We start from the raw sequence: 22,292 nt of genomic DNA, 5'->3' as shown, positions 1-22,292 counted from the left end.
TTCCTTCCTTTCTCTATTGTGAATACAGTTCCTTTTGACTCATTCACTACTTCCATTGTTTGCTATCTTATAACAAAGGGGTTGAGTATCGGAATGGGTTGACTCCAGCCTTGACTGCACCTCCCGTTTTCTCTTACCAAGTCGGTTTATGATCTAATGAATGAAAACCTTCTGACGTTCTGCTAATGAAACAGTGGCTTGAAAACGCTGTTAAAGTAAAGAACAAAAGATAGTAGAAGAGCTTACAAAAGTAGTTCAATATATACAGTGTAAGTATATGAATTACGAACATGGTCTTTCCTAAACATGAACAGTAGTATGGGTTTGTTAAATGCTTTGTTAGCATTGTATTGTATGTTGTCTTCATTTCATTTATTTTTTTCTGAAACGTCAAAAATGTCTTAATTAGAAAAAGTAATTGAATTTTTATCCGAATTTAACATGATCCGAAACCACCTTCCTTCTTCTTCCCTGTCCCAGTTAGCAGAGGTTCAACTGTATAACCATTAAGTTCACGATGTTTTCAATATTAAATCTACCAAGCTTTATTTCAATAAATCCGACATAAGCAAACCAGTTCCCTTCACAGCATGCATCACGAATGTTTATTCGTGTTCTCTTCGGACAAAGTACACCATACGCAAGACCAATCCACGCCACATAGTGGTGACCGATTAATGTTCGTGTATTTAACAAATGGTCGTTTTTCTCTGAGGAGCGGAGTGAAACACCTGAGGATTTACATCTGTTTCAAACAGCCTTTAATTACGATGACGTTGATACAAAATATTGCTACGTTTAAAAGTACTATGAACGCCTCTAAGTCGTTAACTAACATAATTATTTAACACTATTCACGTATAAATGAGTGCTAGAAGTGGATAATGCCCTGCGGTTCTTTTCTACTTTCTGAGTATTTTTTCAAACTTTCAGCACTTCTTTGGGCTGCTCTTCTGATACTTCTCCTCGCACTTGTTCATCATTTGTCTGGGAGGTTCTCACAACTGCGGCGGCGTCAGTACTCTCAATCCTCTTCTTCTTTCTCCCACCTGAAAATAGGGGAATCAACTTAGACAATTAAATGAAGATCAAATTCGAACATTTATTTAAAATATCCTGGTGCGCATATCGGTTATTTTAAGTGTGCTTTATTGATCGTTTTAATGACTATTTTAGGAGGAAAATTGGAAATTACCAGGAATGCACGAAGTTGTGCAGTCAATGTCTTGGTCAATGCCAATGTCACCACCGATTTAAGGCTGTCACCCAGGTGGTGGCAGATTCCGTATCAGTTGTTTACCTAGGCTTCTCCTAAATGTAGGATATTTGTCGAACATCCTTTTACCTAAATTAAGCTTATTTATATATTGATCTTCCTATAAACGAATATTTTCCTCACTTCCTCTCCGTGGAGTTCCAACTTTAGCTTCATATTATGATTTGCCTACTTCTAATAAACAAGCTTATACAGTGCGTCCACTAATATCATTTGACGTAATCTCTCCACTAACAGCTCGGAACATATCAGTTTGTAATACACTGACTGACAGAGCAAACGCAACACCATGAAGGAGTGGTCAGAACTTTATGCCAATTGCAGGGTAGACTGACGTCACTGAGGTATGCTCATGATGTGAAATGCGCCGCTGTGCTGCGCACGTAGCGAACGATAAATGGGACACGGCGTTGGCGAATGGCCCACTTCGTACCGTGATTTCTCAGCCGACAGTCATTGTAGAACGTGTTGTCGTGTGCCACAGGACACGTGTATAGCTAAGAATGCCAGGCTGCCGTCAACGGAGGCATTTCCAGCAGACAGACGACTTTACGAGGGGTATGGTGATCGGGCTGAGAAGGGCAGGTTGGTCGCTTCGTCAAATCGCAGCCGATACCCATAGGGATGTGTCCACGGTGCAGCGCCTGTGGCGAAGATGGTTGGCGCAGGGGCATGTGGCACGTGCGAGGGGTCCAGGCGCAGCCCGAGTGACGTCAGCACGCGAGGATCGGCGCATCCGCCGCCAAGCGGTGGCAGCCCCGCACGCCACGTCAACCGCCATTCTTCAGCATGTGCAAGACACCCTGGCTGTTCCAATATAGACCAGAACAATTTCCCGTCGATTGGTTGAAGGAGGCCTGCACTCCCGGCGTCCGCTCAGAAGAATACCATTGACTCCACAGCATAGACGTGCACGTCTGGCATGGTGCCGGGCTAGAGCGACTTGGATGAGGGAATGGCGGAACGTCGTGTTCTCCGATGAGTCACGCTTCTGTTCTGTCAGTGATAGTCACCGCAGACGAGTGTGGCGTCGGCGTGGAGAAAGGTCAAATCCGGCAGTAACTGTGGAGCGCCCTACCGCTAGACAACGCGGCATCATGGTTTGGGGCGCTATTGCGTATGATTCCACGTCACCTCTAGTGCGTATTCAAGGCACGTTAAATGCCCACCGCTACGTGCAGCATGTGCTGCGGCCGGTGGCACTCCCGTACCTTCAGGGGCTGTCCAATGCTCTGTTTCAGCAGGATAATTCCCGCCCACACACTGCTCGCATCTCCCAACAGGCTCTACGAAGTGTACAGATGCTTCCGTGGCCAGCGTACTCTCCGGATCTCTCACCAATCGAACACGTGTGGGATCTCATTGGACGCCGTTTGCAAACTCTGCCCCAGCCTCGTACGGACGACCAACTGTGGCAAATGGTTGACAGAGAATGGAGAACCATCCCTCAGGACACCATCCGCACTCTTATTGACTCTGTACCTCGACGTGTTTCTGCGTGCATCGCCGCTCGCGGTGGTCCTACATCCTACTGAGGCGATGCCGTGCGCATTGTGTAACCTGCATATCGTTTTGAAATAAACATCAATTATTCTTCCGTGCCGTCTCTGTTTTTCCCCCAACTTTCATCCCTTTCGAACCACGCCTTCTTGGTGTTGCATTTGCTTTGTCAGTCAGTGTATTTTCCTATCGCGAATCTGTTTTCGGAAATCACCCATAACAAATAGTTCCCTTTCCTTGGTTCCTTTCGATTTCTAGAATCAATGAATCATGGTGAGTATCCCATACACCTAAACCATAAGCCAAGTGAGACTTAGCGGAGAGTTATAAGCCCTCTCCTTTACATCCTTGATAGATCGCCCAAATATCCTCATAAACATATGAAGAGATGTTTAACCTTTATTTATAACTTCGTTATTGTATTTGCCCCGAATAAGATCTTCCCATATATTATTCCTATGACGTACTGTCACTCCATGAACATAGTCACACAGTCATTAAAACGAAGAGTGCTTTTCCTGTTGGTTGTAATATTCCCGCAAAATATCTATACGATTCTGCTCAATTACCTATTCATCGACTCGTCGCATCCTAGCAACGCCCCCTTCGCCAGCCTTTCTTCAAATGAATGCTTCAACTCTCCATACTGTTGCTCCCTACGTCACCTAGGTATGTGCATTCAAAGCTTCCTAGTACCTGCTACCCCTGCTCTATATTACCACTGGCTTCTCCATCCGCAAGTAAGTCCATTTTCGACTCCGTGTGGAGTGTAGGGCAGTTCGCGAGCGTTTGTGTGCTTACACGCTATTATTTTCCATATTTGCCACCTAGACAGATGGTGAGCAAAGACCTGTTTGTCTATGAGCTTGTTTGAGACTTTAAATCCCACAGCCCTTGAGGCTTTTATAACTTTCCCTGCTTGAACTCTATACGTCAACGTGTAGCAGTTGGTCATGTGCGAGTGTAATATTCTACTTCTATAGATCATCGGCGGTGGCATGTGGATCTAACGTTTGATAGTTATTTTTTTCACCTGCAATATTTGCACATAATTTACATGATTATTTTCTCTAATATAAAAACTTCACTTTTCAGGACGCATCCAGCCGCTCTCACAAGTGCCTATGGTCCCCTTTCCTGTTCTGTTCTCTTCAAGATGTTTATACAATAACTGACATAAACTCACGGAATGTTAATGAGAAGTCATTTCAAGCAAGCAACAGGGAGATTTATCACAATATCGACCCGAGAAATTCACAAGATATAACAGCACACACACGAGGAATAAAAAATATTTTAATCAAGTGAAAAAAACACCATTGGGACTGAAGTACTAGAAAACAATGAAATTAAATCTGCGTAAAAGAAGGCATGGCTTTATTTAGGTAACCTAAGGAAAAACGCAACTACAGAAAATATAAGACGTTACCTTGAGAAAAGAGGAATCGGAAATAGTATAGATTGCGTAGAACTACTTACCCAGGGAGACAAAACGGCCTTCAAAGTAGGACTTCAGTTCAGTTTTCTCACTGACACAGAACAATCAGATTTCTAGCCAAAAGGAGTAAGTGTAAGAAGATTTTGTTTTCGAAAGATTCAATACAGGAGTGGTGCAGAATTATAATAAGCACGGAAATGTTTTACTATCGAACATCGAAGCTTTACGAAACGCGATATCATTTATCCCAACAAAAATATTAACTGGAACATCGAATCTTTACGAAACGCGATATCATTTATCCCAACAAAAATATTAACAGTATATGACCCTATCATATTAACAGAGACCTTCCTTACAGAAGAATACACTATAAAAGAATACTATGGAAACCACTCTTTTGTTCGCCAAACCTTAGGTAGTCCAGGAAGAGGTGTTTCCATCTCCTTAAAACCTTCCCTGGAATTAATAAAGGAAGTAATAAGAGACGAAAACACACGTACACTTAAAGCAAGTTATCTTCAAACAATAAGTACACCCATATGCTCAACCTCAGGTGACTGCAGAAGATGTCGTTGAACGAATAACAGAAGCTTTAACACGAACGGTGATTGATAAACGAGTAATTTTTGCAGGCGATCTCAATGCACGAATTAAAAACCGAGCTATAAAATAGATCTAATCCTAGATACACTAGAAAAAAGAGGATATTGCCTCGTTAACAAACCTGACATATTAACATGTATAGCGCCGAATGGCACTAGCGCAATGGACCATGTATCATTCAGAGGAGAAGGCATACAAGTAATTAAACAGGAAGCACTGGGTACATCAGCAATAACACCAATAAGGAAACATATACTAGTTTAAACTACTTTCGACTTTAGTCAACCATTATCTTCAATCAAACTTGTGGCGACCAGAATATCTAGGAAATTAAATTTGGAAAAATTGAAAGAAGAGTTGAGAAAATAGAAGAAGTAACACGTATAATACAGCAACATCAAATAACAGAAGCAGTAGAACTATGCACAACGACTTTGCAATCGTGTCAAACACAAATAAAGGATAAGAAATGGGAACCATGGTTTGACAAGGAATGCTGTTATGAACGGAAGAAAACCCTATTAGCACTACAGCAATCCAAAACCACAATGCGGAAACATAATTTATCATTATACGCCCGGTAAAGTCAGTTGTAGAAATTTTAATTAAACAGAAAAAAGCAGACCTCATGAATTTAGATGCCAGAAAACAAGCAGAATTTGCTCAGAATGATCCTTTCAAAGCACTCAGAAAACAAAGAACACCTACAATAAAAGGAATTTCCAAGGACACATGGGAGAATCATTTTGGCACCACTCTAAACATCAGAAATAAGGACACAGCATATGAATATTAGGCTACGGAAATAACAGAACATATCAGCCCGATAACGAGACAGTAAATATATCATGCAATAACAAAAGCAAAATGTAACAATGCTTCAGGACTAGAAAGACACATATTCAGAACATCTCAAAGAATATTACAATCTGATGGAAGACTATTGGATAGAATTATTCAATACATGCTTGAATACCGAAAAAATACCTGAAAATTGACAACGTCAATAATGAAAGTTATTTTCAAAGGGGAAGGGGAAACTTGTAATCCTGACTCATACAGATTGATAGCCCGCGTAAACACTTCCTTCGAAATACTCATGGAAATTTTAAAAGGCAGGCATACTGATGAAGTAGATATCCTAATACCAGAAAACCAATTTGGTTTCGGAAAGGGAATAAACATTCCCCATGTTGTGAACTGCTTACTAGAACATTTTCAAGATACAATAAGACCCCCAGGGAGAAAATATTTTGTAGCCTTCATAGATTACAGAAAAACCTTCGATTTCATAAATAGGGAAACACTCATCCGAAAACTCAGTCTGTTGATTGGCAAAGCACACCAAATAACGAAAATACTTTCAGACATCTTAAAATACATTTTCATCCAAGTATCTGATGATAGTTTGGATATCCCCATCCAAGAGTTTGATTCAAACGAATGGTGTTCTACGAGGAGATCCGATTAGCCCATTACTGTTGAATATCATGACAGCAGATATTACATATGTCATTAAGGACAGTTCAACAATACTTCTACTCTACGCAGAAGATATGGTAATAGATTCAGAAGACAGGGAAAAGCTCCAGATTATACTAAACAGACTCACTTCAAGGGCCCTAGAAAATGATTTAAAAACAAATCATGACAAAACTAAACAAATCACTTTCAGAAGAGGATGTAAGCTATTTCCAAAAGGTACATTCACCCTTCAAGATAAACCTGTATAAGTAGTAACAAAATTCAAATAATCTTAATACGTAGACTTTCACAGCCAAATATCTCGGAGTTACCCGTCAAACAACAATTCCACCTTTTAACAATCATATCAAGGAAAGAACAGCATCAGCAATAAAAGCAATTTACAACATTCAACAACCACAAAAACTATCAACAAAAACAGCAATGATACTAATTAAAACAGCCATAGCGCCAATAGCTACTAATGGGATCCATATAATATGGAATAAACTTACAATTAACGACTTGATAACGTTAGAGAAAGTTAAAGCTCGTTATACGTATGAAACGAATCCTGGGTATCTGGAAGACAGCACCAAGACTGACCTGTCCTACTAAAAGAAACTTTTTAATAGAAGACATCAGAATGCAAATAAACCTGCCAAACACTAAGGCCTACGAAAAAATATTGCAAATTCTAATAGAAAAACGCATCTATATCTGGAACTACTTTTATTCAACAGACGCCATAATGACGGATGATTGGAAACAAGCAAATTATGAGCTTCGGCATGTAATAACGCGATATGCAACACATGACTTTGATCACAGTTCTGCCAAAATAAGAGATTTCATCATCCAAATGAAAATTGTGTGTGTGAATGGTGCACTGAACACTGTGAAAGATATCATGCAAATATCTGCAGTCAAAAACAAATAGCTATAAAAAACTGGGACTAGAGTAATGTAATATAGTGTTTGTATTTTGCATATTGTGCGCATTTTCGTTAATAATAATAAAACAGCCTGATGCTTTTAGAGACTTTATAGGCATAACTGGATTAAAATCGAATGTTTGTGTAACCCCAAGACAGTTCATTGTTTTATATCCTATATATGTTATTAATTTAAGTCGACGAATAATACGGCAACGTCTCATAAAACTAGTATGAAACTTTTGTGACATTTAATGCTAGTATTCCTAATAATACTCTTGTTTATGTAATTATTATTATTTTAGGAGTTGAAGAAAAACTTAAAAGATGGAAGGAATACGTCGAATATCTTTTCAAAGATGACAGAGTTGATCCTCCACCAAATGACGAAAGAATCAATGAAGCCAGTCCTGTAATAACAAAGAGTGAAGTATTGAATGCCATTAAACTTCAGAAGAATGGTAAAGCCACTGGTCCAGACAGAATTGACGCCGAAGTTGTTAAAGTTATAGCTGAACAGGACTCAACCGGCCTCAGTCTCCTAACATCGTTGTTCAACATCATCTATACATCAGGCAGGATACCTTCCGACTGGCTGAGATCAACTTTCATACCAATGCCGAAGAAGGAGATCTCTTCCCAGTGTGATGATTACCGTATGATTAGTTTGATGTCCCATGTCCTCAAAATATTTCTGCGAATCATACACACCCGGATTTACAAGAAATATGAATCTCATATGGATCAGACTCAGATTGGCTTCCGAAATGGGGTCGGCACACGTAAAGCACTCTTCTCCTTAAATGTACTAGTACAGAGGTGCAGTCGCATGAATGTCGATGTGTATAATTCTTTCATTGACTACAAAAAAGCCTTCGACTGTGTGAAACATGAAAAGATGGTAGAGATATTAAGATCGACTGGTATTGACCAATGCGATTTACGCATTATAAGCGCACTGTACTGGAATCAAACCGCAGGTGTCAAAATCGACCAAAGAACATCAGAAGCGACTACAATCAGAAATGGTGTTCGTCAGGGTTGTGTGCTGTCACCTCTCTTATTCAACATTTATTCTGAGGCAATATTTAGGGAGGTGTTGTTGGAGGAAAACACCGGGATAGTTATAAATTGACAGGCAGTTAACAATATCAGGTGCGCAGATGATACTGTTGCCATAGCGAATGAATTACCTGTGCTCCAACGCATGATAGACAAATTAGTCCCTCGCAGTGAAGAGTTTGGCCTATTTGTTAACGTTTCCGAGACCAAAGTTGTAGTCTTCTCTAAAAGAAAAATTCCAGCAACCCTGTCAATAAAAGGCAGTAAGTTTGAACAAGTATCCTCCTTCAAATACTTGGGTACTGTGCTAGGTGAGGAATGTTATTCCAAGAGAGAGATAAAATCTAGAATAGAACAGGCCAGGTGGCAATTTTTTAGCATGAAACAACTATTTACAAAATCGGATCTAAGTGTGCAATTAAGAATGCGAAAGATTCGGTGCTATGTATTCTCCATGTTTCTCTTTGGATGTGAAAGCTCGAGCCTTGATCAAAATCAAGTAAAAAGAATTGATGCTTTTGAAATGTATCTATATCACCGCCTACTCCGAATACTTTGGGTGCAGAAAATTTCAAATGACGAAGCCCTTCATCGCATGAAGAAACAAAAAGAACTATTACTTACTGTTAAAAAATAAAAACCCAATATCTAGGGCACACTATGAGAGGCGAGAAGTACTAGCTATTACAATTCATCATGGAAGGTTAAATACAAGAGAAAAGGTCGGTTGCATGAGGAGGAATTCACGGCTGAAGGACATCCGAAGATGGCACAACTGCACTTCAGAAGATGCTTTCCATGCTACAACATCACGTCCAGAGCTGGATATGTGGACCGCCAACCTCCGCTAGGAGAAGGCGCCTCAAGAATAAGAAAATGAATTTTACTTATGACATTAAACATGGAATTGTTGCTGAAGAGTTTTAATTAAGAAAATGGATGAAATATTCAAACTCCATGTGTTTTAATTCTTTAGTTATACTCATTAGAATGTCTAAGAACAATAAATATTTATATATTTAGGAATTTTTGAACGTATTTTTCATTTTTTATTTTCAATATTTTTTTAAATTTTTAAGGCACTTTTTAGTTTTCCTTTACATTTTGTGCACTCGCATACATGACAATGAAACCCTATAAAATTCAGTCAATTTTCTTCCGTTCTTAGTTAGAAAAGGAAATTTTTAGTCAAACAATAGTTTTTAGCGAAATTTTGGGAAGGTGCTAATCGAATGCATGAAGGTGGACCCTGGCCCAGGGTCCGTATTCTACATCTACTGTGATCTGACAGAATCTGATGATGTTATTTCAAGAAAGAAACGTGTCATTCTATTTAAGTTAACTTCTTTCTGTTACCCTATGTTTCCTCTTTCAGGGAGTTTGTAAATTTAACTGAAGGTTAGTTTTGGCAGACTGAAGAACCTAACAGATATAAATCAACTGAATAAAAAAGACGAACAATGCTTCATAAACTTATTCCAATATGTTCCTTACTTTGAAGTGCAGTAGGCCAAGATCTCGGTGATGAAGTTATGAATGTGTTATAGCCGAGTTTTCGGAATGTATTTCAGTAGTAAATTTCTGACCAACTGAAGAGCTATTCATCGGTCAGTATACTTACTCAATATGATTACTTACTGAGAAGTTCCTTCTCCAAGACGATGAATGGTGACTCAAACGTCAGCGTCAGAACAATAGCGAGCAGAAGGGAGATAACCAAGTCGCCGAAGAACTCACGCATCTGAAATGGAATGAACAAATCTCAGTGAAATTCTATCAATTACGTGAGGCTTAAGATGCTATGAAAAACTGTAATATTGTGACATCAAAGTAGAGGTTGAGGAGAGTTCAACAGTTGTCGAGAAAATTCTTCTTACATTAGCTGCCTGAAACAATCACGTAAAGTAAGTAAGATATCAGAGAAAAATACAATTCTGCGAGATATTCGTTTGTAAATCGGGAAAGTGGTAAATATTCGGTGGGGACAAATGTTAGTTCGCACTGTAATCCGTACAGCAGAAATATTCAGCCTGGATGGACCACAACCCGCATATAGCAGGAATAGCACAGGTGTCCTTTCACTGAAATAGCATGGAGTTATCCCAGCAACTTGTCCGTCCGCCCTGCTATGTACCTATACATACCTTCCAGGCGTTATAATTGACGAATCGAACGGAATTCATCCGCAGTAGACCTAGAGCCTTTCCCCAACCCTTTATGATACATCGGTAAAAGACTCAATATCATATAAATTGTTCGAACTTCGCACAATACCATATACATTTTGTGAATTTCTAAAAAATTATGGCATTTATTATTGTTTAAAGGGTCATCAAAGTCACTGACCGCTGCGTAAGTTTAATGTGATGATGTTTTTTTAAATATTTGTTTCACGTCGCACCGACACAGATAGGTCTTATGGCGAAGATGGGACAGGAAAGGCCCAGGAATGGGAAGGAAGCGGCCGTAATTAAGGTACAGCCTGGTGTGAAAATGGGAAACCACGGAAAACCATCTTAAGGACTTGGAGAGCTCATCAAGGTAAAAACTAATTTTGGAAATCACTTTAGTCCTAAATGCAACTCTGGAGAAACTGCCTAAAACGCTTGTTTTATTGCTCATTTTCTTCTTGACTCAAATCCCAACCAAATTAACTTGTTTATACAATTCTTTTTTTTTAATGTGTCCCTTAGTTAAACACCCTGAGGTGTTCTATTATTTTTTTGAAAAATGTCCATCGCCTCTAAGCTTCCCCCACATAATTCAATCAATTTAAGTAATGTATCTGGTGCTTCTTTTTGACTAAGTATTGTTTTCTCTGCCAGCCCCATAGTGTAGAGGTAGCGTGCCTGCCTCTTACCTGGAGGCCCCGGGTTCGATTCTCCGCCAGATCAGGGTTTTTTACCTGGACCTGCGGGCTGGTTTGAGGGCCACTCAGCCTACGTGATTAGAATTGAGGAGCTATCTTACGTTTAGATAGCGGCCCCGGTCTCGAAAGCCAAGAATATCGGCCGAGAGGATTCGTTGTGCTGACCACACGATACCTCGTAATATGCAGGCCTTCGGGCTGAGCAGCGGTCGCTTGCTAGGCAAAGGCCCTTCAAGGGCTGTAGTTGCGTGGGGGAGGTTTACTGTTTTCTCTACATCATCAGTATGATTACTGTTCTTTACTCTGTACTGTAATTGGGTTAGATACTAAATTTATATTGTATGACATTCTTTGTCGGTTTGGCAACCTCGGTCGTTTGAGGAAGATAACATATTTTATTAATTGCAGAATTACCCGTCCTTCGTACTGGTTATCTGAAACTGGTTTTAGTTATACTACCGGTGTGACTGACTTCATTAGATATTTATATCACTGGTTTACTTATTTAAGTGCGTAGAAGAAGTTTGTCACGTATGAAATTATAGTGTAAGTATACTGCCGCTAGATAGTACCACAAATATAAATATTATTGAATGTACTGTTTGATCCAACATTTCGTAACTATTAGAAATATCAAAATAAGATTACGTATATATTATTGAAAGGCAATCTAGATACATACATGCAAAGTTTTAGATCAAGTGCTTATGAATTTTCTGTGTGATTGGCACTTAGATAAACCAAACAGGAATAAATCACTATGTATGGGAAATAATTTATTCAACGTTTGTACATATATTATGTTACTTTTGGATAATGTATCGTACCTTTCTATTAGTGAAATAATTATTAAAATAGGTTCAGTAGTTTTACATATTATCGATTAAAGCTTCCCTGCAAACAATATTTGATGTCGTTTTATGTTGTGGTAGCAAAATTAATTGATTTTCGGCAGCTCCGACACGCGATAAGGAAACAAACAGTTGACCATGAGTAAAGCATTCTTTTCGTACTAAATCGACGATTTGTCCCTGGGACTTGTTGATTGTTAAAGCAAAAGGTGTGTTCACCGGAAATTGAAGTCGTTTAAACGGAATTGGTAAATTGGTAGTGATCATGGGTGTCCTAGGAATATGAGATAACTGGCCGGCTGCAGAGCCGGTGAAAATGGTCGCTCCAATTAAATTGTCTTTCAATTCCTTTATAAGGAGCCTCGTCCCATTGCACATACTAGGAGGGTTTAACATTTCTCAAAAGCATGATTGTCGCTCCCATTTTTAATGTTAATTCATGAGGTGGCAGTCCAGAGTGTTTAAGTGCATTTAAAAATTCCTGCGAGTTATGGACTGCCTCTTCGATATTAGTTACTGTGACGATCGGTGTATACTTTCCGACCTGGCCGGGTATATTTGGTATAATCAACTTGATTATTTCGTTGACATTGTCACATCCAATGAAAGTCAGTTTTGTGTAACTTTTCGATGCTAGGGTAAATTCTGGACTGTTCGACCTAGAGACTCATACAGAAGGACGTTATAATTACAGCTGGAGAGGGAGAAATTCCTCGTCTAATGCTTAGCAGTTGTTGTGGGAAGTTGCTATGCGTGTTTCTACGAACATGAGCTGTCATACTCGTCGGTAAGTTGAAAGTTTAAATCGAGCATGCTTTAATATTATCTGCACGCGCCCCTGTGTTAACAACGGGGAGGGGCTGTCGGAAATCTCCAGCAAATACAGAAATAATGCTACATATGACGGCATCGGAGTTTCTGAGACCCCCTAAGGTTCTGTCCACAGCGTGTACATGTGCTCTATGGCTGATAGTGCATTCATATCATATAATCAATTGCGCATCTGGTAGTAATTTACCCAGAGGCCTATTTTTCTGATAGAACATGAGTATCGTTGTCCTCGACATACGGATAGTAGAAAGTTAAAAGCAGAATGAGCTGTTTTTCCATCACGTAAGAGAGTTTCAGCAATTCCTGACCAAGGAAATGCTATCGCTATCTTCCCTCATTGCCTTATCCTATCAAGTAGTAAATTTGAGAGAAGCGCCTTCCCCGGGGCCTCCTGGCGCGTCCAAAAATATTGCCCTTTGTTATTATTCAAACAACTATCTTTGATCTGGGAAAATTTTGGCATATTTTCATTGACAAACGCTGTCAAATCATTGATATTTTACTGACGTACCATTGTGTGTATAGTATTATTCTGTGTACGAATAGAGGAAGGCAATCCAAAATCACTTAAACTTCCTTATAAATGTAGAGTAAAATCTTGATTTTTACGTCTGATTCTGTGCCTAATACCTTTACATAAATCATTTTTGAAATTATCTCATAATTTCAATGGTTCCGATGGCTGACAAAATAAAATTAACTTATGACTGCAAACACCTCTGTCAGTTTTGGTGAGCATTGCGAAAATGAAGCTTCACTCTGGGTATTTTCCAAATGATCATCGGTTTCTAGCAAACCTCTGTTATGGCAAGCTGCTTTGACAACTTCGTTTAAAGTTTCTATGTACTCGAATGAGGTCGAGCTACGTGCGTGATGTAGCAACATTCTGAGGTAGAAACACTCTGATTGATAGATTTGTATGCCGTCAATTCTTCCTAAGGTGGCATCTTTCATAATGCTCGGAAAACCAACTACGTCCTCACCACGCCTCTTCCTTATAAACTTATTATTGTCCCATGTGTAATATTTCCGGACTCCGCGGTATAGAAGAGCCTTTGCGAATTTATCTTCATTACAGAGCTCAATAAATGCCAGCAATGTCGTGTTACGTGGGTTTTTGGCAACTTGTTGAGCTGTTCCTGCTGTAAATACATCATTTTGCCGTTCTCTAAGTGAACGACGAAATGCACGACTGAAAGATACCAGTCGTAGATCGGAAATTCTAATATTCGCCAGACAGCTGCGTATGTATTTATGTACCGGGCATTTAAATAGGTTTCCACTTCGCCATTTGGATTTCTTACGCTGAAAGTAGCTTGGTCCGATCTTTTATTGATATATTTGATAGCTTGAACGGAGTGGCAGTACTCCACATTTATGTGAGCATTAAACGTTCTACATAACATCGTGGAATAAGGAATAATCCACTTATTCTGTTCTATACTATTAGTTCAAGCCTCCAAGAAAGAATTTACCCACTGCTGCACTCAAATTACTGTAACTGGAAACGTATTCAAGATATCAACATCAAACTTGTAATACGCACTCACTATATTGGTTAGTAGTCTCTTTAAGGTTACTCACTGTTTAGTGTTAGCCGTTAATCATTAGAGATATCCAGTTCTCTGTCACTCGGTAACAATCGTAACCAGTTTGAATATATATATGTGTGCCGTATGTTTTAGGCGATTCCCCCGCCCCCATTGGGCTTTGTTGGCTGCCTGGTTGCGCCCTTAAGACTGACGTTTGATTTTCCTAGTTATTATTATTATTATTATTATTATTATTATTATTATTATTATTATTATTATTATTATGATCGGCCTTTATGGCTTATTATTTATGTGTGTCTTGGCACGTATTTCTAAAGGTTGATATTCTCCCTTCCTACTTCTGCCACGCTTTTCCAGCCAATTGGGCGGGCCTTCCTCCCCTCCCTCACGTCTGCCGCTCGCTCGCTTGTCGATTTATGGACAGGGGTCAGGGACTTGCCTGATAGCCAGCGGCCGGAGATATTCTCGGTGCCTTGATTGACAGCGGCTAGTTGCGCTGGGGTCTTGAACCCTTCCTTGTCCACGGTGTGGAGGTAAGCAATAACTAACTAAATAAAATTGGAGTATTAGCGCGGGGTAGAACAAAGTCATACGACATGATTGTATTTCAGTGCCTTTTAATGTAATCGTATACGTGCAGGCACCTTGGAGATTAGCTGCTACCTCCATCGTCATTGGTTAAAGATAATGAATTGAAGCTAGTTTTTTTTCTCTGCTATTGTATGCACTGAGCGCTTTTAAACGGAGGGCAGTTTTGAAAGGTTGAATTTGTTTTTAATATCCTGGCTGAGGTGTTATATTAAACCTTTGGGGCTCAATGCCTAGTATTAATGTACTTCTCTCACAGCCTGAGCCCGTCTTGAGATTTAAACTATATTGTTCTATATTTTACGTGTTAACACGCTAAAGGAAAACCCGCTAAGGGTATTTGCATGCATAATAAGTGTGGTTATTTACTGAGAGCAATGTTATCTTGAAACAGGCCCGGGGCCGTACGATTTTCCTTTTCTCCTTCTCATGTGGGAATGTTTGTAAACCTACGCAGGGTAACAATATTCTTTACTTTCTTTTATCTGTGCATGTAAATGTGAACAGACCAAAGGAAAAGTTAAAGTATACTGTGAATATAGCCTATAATAATCGTGGAAAGTTTACATACAGTGTCAATTTTTATGATATTCGCAATTGACAGTGTTATCTAAGAAATCTAAGCAATTTACGGATAATAATACTAGTTAATAAGTAGGCAAATTTATCATGACCTCTTAGTGATTTATTGTGTCCGTTAGCAGTCATTTCGCACGGAGGAATAAAATACATCATCGAAAATATACAACCATCGATGATGGGCACAATCAAGTAGCATGAACCAAAACTGGAGCAGAGAGAACAAACATCACACTGATGTCTAAAATGTGAAAATACCGTCCAGAAAAATGACAGCAATGCCATTGGCTGCGAAGGAAATAGCAAAGGATGGTTCGATAAAGAGTGCACTGGGCTATCTACTACAGAACCCAGTGCATTGGAATCAAAGGAAGCAAATCTTATTTGGATGTCTGTAAAATGCAGGAGACTTTTAGAAGCTTTTGGGATGATTGATTGTCCTTCAGAAATGAAAAAAGAGCTATAGAGACGATGGGAGACAACACATGCATTACTATTGAAAATAAAATTGATAAGGTGGAGAAATCCCTTCTACAGAAAATGCCACTTCTTGAAACCCAATGTCAGGCTAGTTTCAAACAATAAATATACATACAACAAATAGACATCTCTACCAATAACACAGGAACTTGAGGCACCCGAGGATGATGCAAAGGACTCACTCCAAAATGGACAATATACTCCTCAGAAATTAAGCACACCTAGAACACCTACCACAGTTAACACGTTCACTACTAACTCTTATGCAAAGGCTGCAGAACCATATAGATCGACGGACGTATCAAATGATTTACAGGAATAGAAAATACAGGAACGAATGCGCAAAAAATATTTACCTATAAATGTATTACAGAGCACAAGAGTAATGGAAATCTCAGATATACAACCGGAAATTGCCTATATTTATGTCGGGGGATGAAAAGACAACAGAAGAAGGAAAAAGTCTTTAAAAAGAAACAGAACATCAGGCGACATAAAATGTGAATATTTAGACACAAAAGATCTCAACAGATCTGTCTGCATACAACTACGCGAACTACAGAAAATGTACTCACTAGACGTCTGGCCAAACGGGATAGCAGTCGGACGGTTCAGATTTCGCAGTCCAAAGAACAACGATACAGAAATATAATCAAGAGACGAGCACATCAGAAACAATAAGATGATTGACCTGAATCTTTATAAGCTATACATTTTACTTTGTGCCGTACTGAGGTGCAATTATACGAAATGAATTGACATGAGGGTTCATCCTTTCAATACAATATATCAAGTAAATATTATTACATCAGACATTGTACTATTTTCATCCACATAGAGGCCATCTTCTGCCAAACTAAAACTAAACAGATTACGTGATAACTAAAAGATATATATACCAGGCAAAGACAATGTTGCAGGAATAATTATAACATTAAAATACCTATAAAACAAAAGTTATTTCTTTGATCTTCTTTCAATAATATAATGACTATAAGTAGAGTAGGACCTCAGGCAATGAAGTAAATATGGAAATGGTAGTCAGAATTAGGAATCAATAAACAAACAGAAACGAAATTAAAAAGGAAATAAATATCACTTATGAGACTCACCTCCATAGGAAAATGAACACTATACTTTTGGTCGACGTCATGTTATTTGAATTCTCAAAGGCATTACTCCATCTACGGGAAGGTCAAACCAAACTGAGATTTTGTTCCGTGGCTTGTGAATCAGACAAGTTTCTGAACAAGATGATCTGTCTGCAGAAGAAGGACTTTTAATTGAAGTACACAAACTTACTAATGTGACCAAATGAAGACGAAGGTGATGTTATTTATAAACAATTCCTGAACATATGACAAATATAGGGCTTTGAAAAAGGAGGAGCAATCCATAAAGGAGTCATTCCCGGTTGCAACGTGTCCCTCTTCCTTTTCAACGTTTATATAGAATAGGCAGTAAAGGAAATCAAAGAGGATTTTGGGACGTAAATTACAATCTAAGGAGAGGAAATTAAAACTCTGATATTTTTCGATGATATTGTTATTTTAACTGGAGCTACACAAGATCTGGAGAAACTGATGAATGGTATGGATAGAGTCTTGGGTAAGGAGTACATGATGAAAAACATAAGCCCAAAACAAAAGTAAAGCGGTGCAGTCAACCGAAGTCAGATGATGCAGTAAATATTAGATTAGGAAATGAAGTCTTAAAGAAAGTAGATTAATATTTTGACTTGTGTAGTAAAATAACTAACGATGGTAGAATTAAGGAGGACATAAAATGAATACTGGCACAAGCAAGGAAGACTTCTCCTAAGAAAATAAATTTTCTCATTTCGAACATTGATATAGGATTTAGGGAGATGCTTTTGAAGACTTTCATCTGGATCATGACCCTGTCTGGAAGTGAAACGTGGACTATAACAATCTCAGAAAGAAAGAAAATATTTTGAAGTGTGGTGTTACAGAGCAATGCTAAAGATGAGGTGGACAGATCGAATCGCGAACACTGAACTGAATTGGTGAATGGAGATCGATTTGGTTAAATTTGGCTAAATTTGGCTAAATTTGACCAGAAGAAGAGATAGAATGATAGGACTCATCTTAAGACACCCAGGACTTGCTCATTTGGTTTTTAGGGAAGTGTAGGCGGTATGAACGGAAGGGGTAGATCAAGGTATGAATACCACAAGCAGATGCAGTAGTGACGTAGAAATGAAAATGTTACCACAGCATAGGGTGGTATTGAAAGCTGCATCAAACTAGTCTATGTGCTGATGACTTAAACAACAACAGCAACAGCAGCAAAAACTACGATGACGGAAGTGCCTATTAGTTCATTATATTAGAGGTTGTATAAATAAAATTATATCCTGAGTTATTTTGTTATTAAAATATATACGCGCAGTGCGAGGGAATAGGTGTTGTACGCTAATTAATGATCGAGGGAAGCAGACATTATAGTGTGAAAATAGTCGTGAGGGGTAGGAGTTCTATTATATTCTAAGTAGTTTGCATAGTACATAATGGGCGGACGGGTGATAATATATTGAATAGGCAATTTATACTCACTATATTGTCGTCACTCAGGTAATACAAAGTGCGCATAGCACTGACATTAACCATCTGTAAGGGGATGTGGACGAGATACATGGAGTAAGTGAGTCTGCTCAGAGGCTGAAACCATGGCCAGGAGAGGAACGAATCGATGACACCTGGAATAAAAGAGAGTTAAACAGACTTTCTCTGCAAATAGAGGGAGTACAAAACAAGAAAAACCCGATCTGTTAAAACACTGATCAATATGTACTATGAGTGGTCCATCAGCCCCTTATACTTCTTGATGGTATGCAACCCATCTAGCGTCGAAAGACCTTATGGGCTATATTGCCTTGCTTGCAAAATAATAATAATAATAATAATAATAATAATAATAATAATAATAATAATAATAATAATAATAATAATAATAATAATAATAATTGTACCGGGCGGTACACCTCCACGCCGCGAATTCAAATATTGCGCCAGTTGAAATCTCTCTACAGGGGAAGCCTGAATTTAAACAACCTGTATGAAATCAAAAGTTTCTCGGAAGATGTCTCTACTGTAAATTTTGAAGTGTTCTGAACTATGTGTGTTTCGATTTGTATTTGTTTGCTCTGTAGTAAGAAGTGTGAACATTCTCTTCTAGATGGCGCTACTTAAGAACTATAATTGTGTACCCTAGTGCGAAATGATGGACCCTTTTTTTTTTTTTTTTGAAGAAATTTGCTATTCATAAGTTTGTTCTTTGTTAAATTTCTTTCATTCATTTTTTGGGTTGGCAGTATAACCCTTCTTTTTCCGCCAGTTTTGAATTTGACCAATGAGTAATTTCTGTAATTAATTTTCCACCAATCAGAGATGTCTTCTTCAGTTTTGACTTGTAATCTTTAGCCGACCAATAAAAATTTATGGGCGGGTTGTTATCATTCATGAAAGGTCTCGAATGTTCCACGAGGGTATATAAACTGCTGATTTTCTTGTCTCGGGGCCACTTCAGTAACATCTTTCGCAGTGTGTAATATATAGCAGGAGGCGTGAAGCGCCTCTTTCTTCGGGCAGCAGTTCATCCACAAGGTAATGGCCGTTTAATAACTTTATTTCTTGCTAGCTCAGCAGTTTAACCGTCGGGGCAGGTTCGAAACTTTTCTCATGTAATCTATCTTTAAAATGTAATAGACATTTGGTAAAATTTCGTCTCTTTAACTACAAATTGGGATAGAGAGTTCCTAACCCTCTCGAGCTCCCACTCATATTGTTTTGAGGTGACTACGTTTTCATAACTGTTTTTCTTCTCTTCGTAATGTAATAAAATTTTCTTATCGTGTCACCTCCATAGTATGGGATTAGCCCCTGTATAACTGGCCGAGTTCCACCTAGGTTTTAAGAAGTTTCATGTAGGAGTGCAAGCTACGCCTCCAGTCAATTTATTTGTTGGGCCATTTAATTAACCCAGTGTTTGTTTTCATCATGTGAAGGCCCTGTAGGTTGGGTACAAGATACCCCCGTTTCACTGTATGTGTGCCGTAAGGGCAGTTAGGAATGAAGGTTGTTGTAGCCTTTGACAGGCTGGTAAAATTGAGAGCGGGTCTGCTCTTATCATCTTAACATTGTAATTAGGAGCAAGTGCTCCTTGTACTTAGGGGTTTTCTGCCCTGTAACTATTGTGGTGGTGAGCTGAGAGCTCAGAAATTAATCTTGGGGCTCTGTAAATTCTTAAATTGTTAACCTGCTACTTGGTACCTGTTACATCTTTGTTATTTGTTGTCATTTGTTGATTTTGAAAAGAAAATATAACCTTTGTTAAAGTTTTAAATTAACTTTAATTTCGTGAGTTGAGACCTATTCCCGCCCGCACCTTCTTTCACCTCTAACTACCACGGATAACTCCGTAACAATAATAATAATAATAATAATAATAATAATAATAATAATAATAATAATAATAATAATAATATAATAATAATAATAATTTCTTATGGCGCACTTAAATTACACCTCACAACGTATCGGTTGACCTCAATCAATGCATTTACAACACGTAGCCCCGATATGGGTTTGTCTTTTGCCAACAGTTTATAACTCACTGTTCCTCAATATATTATTATTATTATTATTATTATTATTATTATTATTATTATTATTATTATTATTATTATTATTATTATTATTATTATTATTAAGATCATATCGTGGATTGCATAGAGAGAAGAAGAGCCTGGGATGAATGGATGGGCAAGCAATTAACTAAAGCAGAACGTATTTCAACAAATTTAGAAAATTTATTTTTTTCAGTTTTCTAATTTATAAATTGATAAATAGAAAATCTGAATGAATAACAACAATGGTAATGAGCTCGTCAGCTCTAGCAATAATAAGAACTTAAAAAGAAAAAAGTAGGTAAAAAATTTACATTTGTTAAGTGTTTGTTTGATTACATAGAAAAGGGCGTTATAGCCCTTGACAGGAACAATATTTTACAAAGAACATGATCATTTATACGACATAGGAGTCTGAGCTCGAAATGGTACCAGAGTCCTAGCCTTGCAGAGGCATCATTTTCTTATGGCGCTCTTAAATTACACCTCACAACGTATCGGTTGACCTCAATCAATGCATTTACAACACGTAGCCCCGATATGGGTTTGTCTTTTGCCAACAGTTTATAAGTCACTGTTCCTCAAGGGAACTAACACTACAAATAGTTACCTAAAAACAGGGGCATGATTGCCCATACTAAATGGCCTTAATGTAAAAAGAAAAGCATGAACTCGACTGGCTATAAACAACACGCTTGGAGGCGAAACACTTGACCTCCTTATAGAAATAGTTAAAACACTAATAGCGTTTATGGCCCAATGATACAGAGTCTAAACATATTCTACACCGGGGTGACTAAGTAAGGAATATTAAAGCTAAATATGTTTAAAGTAATTTAGATGTTTTGAAAACTGTAGTCACTCCATGCCAAGTTGAATGGGAACCGACAGAGGGGAATCACTCTTTGTTACCTTGCATTACATATTTCTCAGTGGGAAATAAGGTAGAGTCCTCAGATTTGCCGAAAATTCTACATTTAATCCACAAACTTAAAAAAATTAAATAAATAAGAGAGGTTCAAACATTCCCCTCAAACTATGCGCAGGATTTAAGACATAGTTATGAATATTCTTCCATTAACTTAAGTTGCCTTGCTAACGCCACACACGCCGCTGCCTCCTAGTTCACGTCAATACACTCTCGCCACACTGGAGAAATGCAGACCATACGAACCTAAAGCGTCCAGCTTTTATAGTATTCTTGAGAGGAAGCCTCCAGAACTCTTCACTGATAGGCTGGATACCTGTACATACCCCAAATTTTCGTTGACTAGAGAAAATATTTACAAGTTTCTGATAGGTTGATTACTATTGAAGAAGGAACCAGCAGAAGTTTTGACAACTTTGATACGTACTTAAAAAATCCTCAAAACCTAAGATTTGCCAACTGCAAAAATAATCATTACTTTATCCAATAATTAGAGTTCGTCCCACTAGAGGGAGCAATTATAACGATTATAGAGACATCTAACAGTTGAATACCAAAGTATATTGTAGTACAACAGAAGATTGTTTATTTAGATGGCCTTATAGAAGGCGCAGTTTAACTGGTCGGGGAAGGTGTACCCCCGGTACAATTATTATTATTATTATTATTATTATTATTATTATT

General features: G+C 38.3%; 1 protein-coding gene across 1 annotated transcript in view; it reads right to left on the bottom strand.

The window, feature by feature from the left end:
* Nucleotides 1-506: 506 nt before the first annotated feature.
* Nucleotides 507-22,292, bottom strand: part of LOC136865954 (nose resistant to fluoxetine protein 6) — a 127,422-nt gene continuing 105,636 nt past the window's right edge. The window contains exons 11-13 of the mRNA XM_067142518.2: nucleotides 18,609-18,751; nucleotides 9,920-10,022; nucleotides 507-1,049 (exon numbers count right to left, since the gene is read on the bottom strand). Of these exons, the coding sequence (XP_066998619.2) occupies nucleotides 922-1,049; nucleotides 9,920-10,022; nucleotides 18,609-18,751 (374 nt within the window). The 3' untranslated portion in view covers nucleotides 507-921. The remainder of the gene's footprint in view (nucleotides 1,050-9,919; nucleotides 10,023-18,608; nucleotides 18,752-22,292) is intronic.

The sequence above is a fragment of the Anabrus simplex genome, chromosome 3 (assembly GCF_040414725.1).
Source record: "Anabrus simplex isolate iqAnaSimp1 chromosome 3, ASM4041472v1, whole genome shotgun sequence".
NCBI classification, from domain to species: domain Eukaryota; kingdom Metazoa; phylum Arthropoda; class Insecta; order Orthoptera; family Tettigoniidae; genus Anabrus; species Anabrus simplex.
Note: the sequence above shows the minus strand (reverse complement) of the source record. Positions and strands in the feature narration are given on the sequence as shown.